General features: G+C 39.0%; 1 protein-coding gene across 1 annotated transcript in view; it reads left to right on the forward strand.

The window, feature by feature from the left end:
* Positions 1-182: 182 nt before the first annotated feature.
* Positions 183-9,088, forward strand: part of LOC107590175 (transcription initiation factor TFIID subunit 4-like) — a 14,526-nt gene continuing 5,620 nt past the window's right edge. Inside the window, exons 1-6 of the mRNA XM_016278799.1 lie at positions 183-1,988; positions 3,573-3,712; positions 5,167-5,280; positions 5,414-5,509; positions 5,858-5,980; positions 8,563-8,676. Of these exons, the coding sequence (XP_016134285.1) occupies positions 1,280-1,988; positions 3,573-3,712; positions 5,167-5,280; positions 5,414-5,509; positions 5,858-5,980; positions 8,563-8,676 (1,296 nt within the window). The 5' untranslated portion in view covers positions 183-1,279. The remainder of the gene's footprint in view (positions 1,989-3,572; positions 3,713-5,166; positions 5,281-5,413; positions 5,510-5,857; positions 5,981-8,562; positions 8,677-9,088) is intronic.

The raw sequence follows: 9,088 nt of genomic DNA on the forward strand, positions 1-9,088 counted from the left end.
AATTCTTCTCTTTTTAGATAATAATTATATTATTTATAGTCATATATATATATATATATAGACTAATTTATAGTCTTTTAAACCTCAATATCGGCATTTTTCATAAATGACAAACTATTTACAGCTGTACAATTAGTTTATCAAATTCAATATTTAGGATATTTGATTTAAAGCTCTTTCTTGACAGTTCTATTATATGCATAATGTGCTTGCAAAGTTAAGACATTTTAAAGTTTGAGTTAACACAGTGCAATAAAGTATAAAACGCGATTGCAAAAATATAGCATGTAACGGAGCGAAGTATAGGTGAGGAGATACTGTACGTTAAGCCAAAAGGGGTTGAGCTGGAACCCTGTGAATGCAGTTGCACGCGTGCCCTCTATAAGGCCAGTCACGCTGGCAGAGGTGTGGTGCCTTTTCACGCTTTCAACACAGAAGCTTCAAAACACGGGGCCATCTTGGGGGAAGACAGGCCGCTGTGAAGTTCACTGAATAGCCGCTACACGCTGTATAATCAACACATAACAGCTAAGAGTGCCTCTAGATATGCCCAAGAGCAATCTGCGAATAAACCAAAGGTTGTTTGTCAACTTAACAAGGCCCTTTTCTCGATGACAGAACGACTCTGACCGCGCTCCGCCAGAATCAACTGACGTTTCTCGTGTCCCGCCTCCACGCAGGAGGACAACCAATGAGGGCTCCGCAAAAATCCAGCGTAATGACGTTTCCGCTTCTGCGCGCATGCGCAATGTCATTTTGTCCAAAGCTCCTCACTGTTCACATCGAAGATGGCGGCAGGCTTTGACCTGCTATATGAGGATTTCTGTATTAAAAGAGTGGGAAAGAAACTTTTTTTTTACCGATACTTCAGGTTGTATTAAATTAGAAGTTTCCACATCTTGTCACAATAAGTTTGAGGTAAGCGCCCAGGCAGCCGGAAAATCACCCCGCTGACTCCGGGAAAAGAGGCAATTCAACTAACGTTAGCTAATGTTGACATTCTGCGAGCTCTTGTACATATGAACATAATGAAAGCTGCTGCTCTTCAAGTGTGTTAGATGATTATTTCTCCCAAGAGCATTGTTGCTAGTGGACTTGAGGTGACACGAGCGCTTGTCAAATCTGTATTGACATTGTGACACGAGACTCCCCTTCACTCACGCTTGTTACTTCGAAAAGCAAGTGGAGGGAAAAGCGGATGAAAACCCAAACTTCCTGAACTGATGTGCCAGAGGCACAGATGGAAGACAGCTAAGGCGATCCAGTGTTTCGTTATGCTATGGTAACTACTTTGATCGGGACGTCCACGGTGCAAACTTTGAACGGAGGCTATGCAATGGATCCGCACACTGAAAGCGGCACTCCAGTGTCCAGTGGCCCATCATCATCATCATCATCATCAGACGACGCTTCAACTTCTGTCCCAGTTGTTAATAACGGGCCCGGGGTGGCGAAACGACACGGAAACTCTGTCACTGTCGCCCCAAGCCCAAACACAGTGATACAGTCTTCTTACGGGAATCCTCCAGCGGCAGCATCCAGTGCTGGTCCCTCAGTGACAGTTGTCAGGCCATCTATGCAAACTGCTGGAACAGGGTTAACTATTAACGGGAGTAATAACAATAACACCGTTTCGGCGACTGTAGCCAATGTAGCGACCCCGGGAATTACTACTAACGTTACTACTACTACTTATACTACTACAACGACCCCTCTTTTGATGAACCAGACTCCTGCTTCTGCCTCAGCGAGCAAGTCCGAGGCTACTAAAACTATCATCCAGCCCACCGGCACCATGACTCTCGGCCCTGGAGTGGCCAAGGGGGCTGTTTTGCAGGGGGTTGCGAGAACTGCGGCTCCGGTAACTGTTGCAGCAGCAGCAGCGGGATCGAGTGCAGCCATCAGGGCCATTGCGCCACAGGTGTTAGCGCCCCGACTCCCTCAGAGCACTCCGGGCCAGAACATCCATAACATCCAGCTACCTCCAGGTACCTCACTCACACTAGCACTCACTCCCCTTGCATGTGTGTATAATGATGTGAATTTGTGTAATAGAGGAAGTTGTAGAGATTTTAACAGCCATCTGTAATCTTGCGAAGTTTGTGGTGAACACCGTAAGTGGTGCATACCACAACAGTAGAGCAGTTAAAGTTCCTGAAATGTATATAACGTATAGTTCTACTTAGAACTGCACATCCTTCATACCTGCATATCTTTCTTTATTGTGCACGACACAAAAGGAGATCTTCAGACAGCTTCATTCACTTTCACTGTACGGGGAAAAAAAGGAGATGCATTTTGCTTAACATCTCCTTTTGTGCTCAGAAGAAAAAATCGTGCAGGTTTGGAACAACACGACAACGAGTAAATGATGGCATTTTTGTGCCTTTAACTGTGCGTTCAAAGTATAAATAGGTAGAAAGCATGTTGATATCAATATATCATCTTCCAAGTGAGTTTTTTTCATCTTAAAATCAACCCATTTTAAGGTGTTTTACCAGTAGTAAGTTAGCTGTTTTTGTAGGGAAATGTTGAGTTGAAGTTTGGCCATAGTTATAGCAAATATGATTCCTTTCAAACGTTTGGTAAATTCTTAGTTATTATCTTAACTTGAGGTTGAAGGTTTAGATTCTTCCATTCAATTTCAGTGCTAAAAAGTTTTAAATGTAACTTCCAGTGATTTTATAAGAACTTTAAAATGCTAATATATACTGGTTTCAGTTTTTTCTGTCTCGCATTCCTCTACCTCTCTTCTCTCTTAAGGGGCAGTTACACTTCTCTTTGAGCATGCGAAATTTCTTCGGATGTCACGCTCTGCAGCATCTTTTTTTTTATTTATTTATTTTTTTTTTACATAAATTCATCATGTAGCTAATGACTAATAAAAAAATCCAAAATGTAAAAAGACACAATCCACTACGAGGTCATGCTTTGATGTAATAATCTTCTATTGGTCACACGTCTTGGCAAGATACAAATTTGCAGGATAAAGTTCACCAAACTAGAAAACTGAAAGTTCTTTGTATAAGCCTGGATTTCCTTTCCAGTCTTCAGCATTCACATACATATGAATGAAAGTCAATGGAATGAAAAGTGTAGTGTGACCGGCTTTTTTTCTGGGTGATTTTAGTGAAGACCTCGACACTATTCTCTTACTTCCTCACAGTCACAAGCACTGGTACTTGCATCAGGAAATGCACATAAAGTTATTCTTTTTCTAGTGATTTTTCTTTTGACTGTATGCTCTGCTCATTCTGACAAGCCTGTTGTCTGGCTAGACAGAATACTTGACAGATTTTTCTACAAGAGGCCATCTGGATTCTCCAACCAACAGTTTCTGTTCAGAACACATCCGTTGGTTCACACGGTAACGGAGACGGAGTGTGTAGGGTTCTCAGTGTGCTGTGCAAATATAGGCCACCAACTGTGCGCATTATTCTCCATGCCTCTAAGCAGGGCACAGTTGCCAGACATGACTCCAGTCAGATCAATAGGAAAATCTCACTAATGAATAACAGTTTACACAGGAAGTGATGTCAGCCTTTCTATATGTGTCATGTTTGTGTGTGCAGGTATGGTGTTGGTGCGTAGTGATAGTGGTCAGTTACTGATGATCCCACAGCAGATGTTGGCACAGATGCAGGCCCAGTCTCAGGCCGCCCGTCCTGCTGCCCCCACCAGCACCACCCCTGGGCAGATCACTTCTGCACAGGTAATACCCTCTGACCGCCCCCGAACTCAACTGACACCTGCAGTACATATTTCAGAATGACTGCGGATTAATAAATATATTTATGGTATTATATTATTATATAGACTTATATAGTTATAATATGGGGTATCAGATGCATGCTTTTAACAATAGGATTTTTTTTTCTGTTTGGCTGAATAGCTGTTTATCATACTTGTGGTAGGATCAGTGACAATTTTGGAAAGGCAGAAAACATTCTAAACTAAATTCTGAACCAAATGATTATTATTTTTAAATATATTAAAATTAAGAAAAGTTATTTTGCATTGTAATACTATTTTACAATTTTATTGTTTTTTCAAATAGTTGTGTAATTCCAAATGTGTATTAATTAGGGGTGTGTGATATATATATCATCTGCGATAATATCGTAATTGTTGTTTTAACGATGTGCGACTTAACGTTATCGAGTATTTTGCAAAAACCATTCAAAACACCCCTACTTGAGTGCACGCATACATTACGTGAAGTCTAGACTAGTGTTCGTATATTAGAGTGCGTTCTTTCATTGCATGATTCAGTTTATTAATATGTTCACATTCAAAGTATCTTTTAATATTTAAATAATTTCAAATATCAGTATTCAATGTTTAATATTTAATATATCAGAAAAAAAATATGCCTTTGTAATTGCAGGTTAAATACATCAATGTCTTGCATTAAACAGTGTGTAAATACATCTAAATGCCACTTCAGATGCAACTTCTGTGTTTCCTCTGCATTGCAAAGATGAATTTTGTTGATACTGATTTCATTTGCTTGGTAACAGCCCAAATGTCTTATTATTCTAATTCACTGATTAAATGTAAGAATTTGACTCAAAAGATAATGGACACTTTTAGAAAAATGGCTTTATAAAGGTAGAACAGCCCATAAAATGCAAAAATCAGTTTAAATTTATTGGAAAATATTAATTTCTATCAGTGTGAACTGACCACCACACAGAACATGAAGAATATCAAAAACTTTAGGAGTCAGCTGTCCATGGTAGTCCTTAAGGTACCAGCACAATAACGCACTCAGCAAAATATCGTCTAATTATCAGTATCGTAGATATTATTTTTTGTCAGTATCGCACACCACTAGTATTAATTCAGAAATACACTATTGCTAGAAAGCAGTGGAATATGGTGTAAAATGTTACTGATTTGTTTTATTCAGTAACAGTGTTTTATTCTGATTCTTCATTAGATCACAAAAATGCAATGTTTTAAAGCATAAAATGTAGCGAAACACTGCATGGGTCCAATGGGGTATGTGAAAGTTTTGTCAACTAGCAATAAAATTCTCTCACACTGGCCCTGGGACATCAAGCCATCTGTATCGTTGAGCAAGTTAGCTGTTATCTAGTTGGTTCCATTCTTTTTAATTTATTCCCCATGTCAGCATTTGCTCATCTGGTCTGATATTTGCAGGCATCTGGAACTCCTCTGATGGCCCGACAGGTGACTCCTACCACCATCATAAAGCAGGGCTCTCCTACAGCCAGCAGTACGGCCACTACCACACTCCAGAGACCACCTGTACAGGTAGCTATGAAAGGCACATCATGTAGAAACAGTCCCTTTAGAAATGACAGGAATCAGTCTGTGCTGTAAGGTGTATTTCTGAGGTGGCTGTTATCTTCTCCTCTTTCTGTACTCCTTCTCTCTGGTGTGTCAGCAGGCCTCCTCTGTAGGTGCAGTGTTGTCAGTGCAGGCAGGAACCGCCCAGAGGACTGTGACTGCTGCCACAGGGACCACCGTCTCCTCGGCAACGGTGAGAGGCTGCACTAACTTAGCAGTCACACAAAGACACGCTGGTTCACAACCAAAGAAACGGTCCTGAACGTTTAGCTTCATGCTTAAAGGCTTCTCGAAAGGTCTGTAAACTGACCTGATTAAATATGGTAAAAAGGAGTTTGGAGATTTCCAAGTGCAAACCTAAATGAAATGTCTGTTCTCAGAGTGGGAATCCCCTGATATCCCCAACTGATGCAAGGCTCATGCCATTAAATCTTAACCTGAACATTTGTATGCATCCAAGGTACGGATGCAAGATAACCTTAAGCTGCTGCAGAGTAAAACTACATTGTTCTAATGCAATCACTTTTCTTTTTTTTTATAGGAGACAATGGAGAATGTAAAGAAATGTAGGAACTTCTTGTCCACGCTGATAAAGCTGGCCACTAGTGGTAAGCAGTCATCAGAGACTGTCGCTAACGTTAAAGAGCTGGTCAGGAACCTGCTGGTAAGTTTCAGAAGTTGAATGTATTTGCATGTTTCTAACTGTGAAAAAATGTTGTTATTTTTTAAAATGATGTGTGTAAAACCTGAATTGAACAGATTGTCACTTTGTTAAATGGGTGTTTTGTAGTCTACCCTTGCAGTGGGGTCCAAATCTCTGACCATTTATAAAAATGCTTCTATCCTGGGACATCAAGCCATCTGTATCGTTGAGCAAGTTAGCTGTTATCTAGTTGGTTCCATTCTTTTTAATTTATTCCCCATGTCAGCATTTGCTCATCTGGTCTGATATTTGCAGGCATCTGGAACTCCTCTGATGGCCCGACAGGTGACTCCTACCACCATCATAAAGCAGGGCTCTCCTACAGCCAGCAGTACGGCCACTACCACACTCCAGAGACCACCTGTACAGGTAGCTATGAAAGGCACATCATGTAGAAACAGTCCCTTTAGAAATGACAGGAATCAGTCTGTGCTGTAAGGTGTATTTCTGAGGTGGCTGTTATCTTCTCCTCTTTCTGTACTCCTTCTCTCTGGTGTGTCAGCAGGCCTCCTCTGTAGGTGCAGTGTTGTCAGTGCAGGCAGGAACCGCCCAGAGGACTGTGACTGCTGCCACAGGGACCACCGTCTCCTCGGCAACGGTGAGAGGCTGCACTAACTTAGCAGTCACACAAAGACACGCTGGTTCACAACCAAAGAAACGGTCCTGAACGTTTAGCTTCATGCTTAAAGGCTTCTCGAAAGGTCTGTAAACTGACCTGATTAAATATGGTAAAAAGGAGTTTGGAGATTTCCAAGTGCAAACCTAAATGAAATGTCTGTTCTCAGAGTGGGAATCCCCTGATATCCCCAACTGATGCAAGGCTCATGCCATTAAATCTTAACCTGAACATTTGTATGCATCCAAGGTACGGATGCAAGATAACCTTAAGCTGCTGCAGAGTAAAACTACATTGTTCTAATGCAATCACTTTTCTTTTTTTTTATAGGAGACAATGGAGAATGTAAAGAAATGTAGGAACTTCTTGTCCACGCTGATAAAGCTGGCCACTAGTGGTAAGCAGTCATCAGAGACTGTCGCTAACGTTAAAGAGCTGGTCAGGAACCTGCTGGTAAGTTTCAGAAGTTGAATGTATTTGCATGTTTCTAACTCTGTGAAAAAATGTTGTTATTTTTTTAAATGATGTGTGTAAAACCTGAATTGAACAGATTGTCACTTTGTTAAATGGGTGTTTTGTAGTCTACCCTTGCAGTGGGGTCCAAATCTCTGACCATTTATAAAAATGCTTCTATTTTATTCACTACTGTTCAAAAGTTTTTTTTTTACACATTTTTTAAAGAAGTCGTAAAACTACATTGTTCTAATGCAATCACTTTTCTTTTTTTTTATAGGAGACAATGGAGAATGTAAAGAAATGTAGGAACTTCTTGTCCACGCTGATAAAGCTGGCCACTAGTGGTAAGCAGTCATCAGAGACTGTCGCTAACGTTAAAGAGCTGGTCAGGAACCTGCTGGTAAGTTTCAGAAGTTGAATGTATTTGCATGTTTCTAACTGTGAAAAAATGTTGTTATTTTTTAAAATGATGTGTGTAAAACCTGAATTGAACAGATTGTCACTTTGTTAAATGGGTGTTTTGTAGTCTACCCTTGCAGTGGGGTCCAAATCTCTGACCATTTATAAAAATGCTTCTATTTTATTCACTACTGTTCAAAAGTTTTTTTTTTTTTTTTTACACATTTTTTAAAGAAGTCTTTAATGCTGACCACGGATGCATTTATTTGATCAAATATGCAGCAAAAAGTAATATTGTTGTACTATATGCAATATTATTATTATTATGAAATATTACTGAAAATAACCAGTTTATATTTTAATATATTTTAAAATGTAATTTATTCCTGTGCCATTACTCCAGTCTTTAGTGTCACATGATCCTTCAGAAATCATTTTAATAGACTGATTTGCTCAATAAATATTTCTTATTATTATCATTGTTGAAAACAGTTGTGCTGCTTAATATTTTGGTGAAAAACATGATAATTTTGCTCAATTTAATGTGCCCTTTCTGAATAAAAGCATTACTGTTTAGTGTAATATGTAATAATTTATTCTTATAATAATTACATAAATTAAGATTTTTAATTTAATTAATACAATTGAACCATTTTCATTTTAAATGAAAAAATTATATTATTAGCATAATTTCATTAAAAAGTGTAATTGAAAAATTTATGTGATTTCCTGAATAATTTATTATATTATTTGCCTGCAAAAAATTTACTTGAGCTGCATGAAACCTGATGATCATGATGTGCTTTAATGGAAACATTCTGAGGTTTTATTTAAAAATGTTCAGAAGCTCACAAATTATCTTAAATACAAATAGTAAAGAATCTTCATTTTACACTGTAACTTTTCTTTGTTTGACATTTTTTTTTAAATTTTCTAAAATGTAAATTAATATTTTAATATGGTTTCAGACTTTTGAACCCACTGTATTAGTCACTGGTCGTGGGGGATATGAACATCTAAATATGTTAAAATGTCCCTATGCATGAGTTGTTTTTGGTGTTTGTCCCCTCAGGAAGGGACAATTGAAGCAGAGGAGTTCACCAGCAGGCTCTACAAAGAGCTCAACTCCTCTCCTCAGCCTTATTTAGTGCCTTTCCTTAAGGTAAAGATCTTAAAATTGAATGAAAATGTAACTCGATTCATTTCATTCGGAACTAGATAATTATATAGTAATTAACATTTAATAAATTACTGTTAGTATCTACTAATTGGAGAAAAATCATTTAAGAGCAACCTGGGGTTAAGTTTATGCACAATGTTTGTTGAGCAAGATTGTTATTTTATTTAGCCCTGTTTCACAAAGCACATGTAAGCAGCGTGGTCATTTTGGTGGTTGTGTTAACACACTACAGCATTCACCCTGCCTGCTTAGTGCCTAGGCCAGGGGTGCCCAAACTCGGTCCTGGAGGGCCGGTGTCCTGCAGAGTTTAGCTCCAACTTGCCTCAACACACCTGCCTTCAAGTTTCTAGTATGCCTAGTAAGAGCTTGATTAGCTGGTTCAGGTGTGTTTAATTGGGGTTGGAGCTAAACTCTTCAG

The sequence above is a fragment of the Sinocyclocheilus grahami genome, unplaced genomic scaffold, assembly GCF_001515645.1.
Source record: "Sinocyclocheilus grahami isolate Dianchi unplaced genomic scaffold, SAMN03320097.WGS_v1.1 scaffold125.1, whole genome shotgun sequence".
NCBI lineage: Eukaryota > Metazoa > Chordata > Actinopteri > Cypriniformes > Cyprinidae > Sinocyclocheilus > Sinocyclocheilus grahami.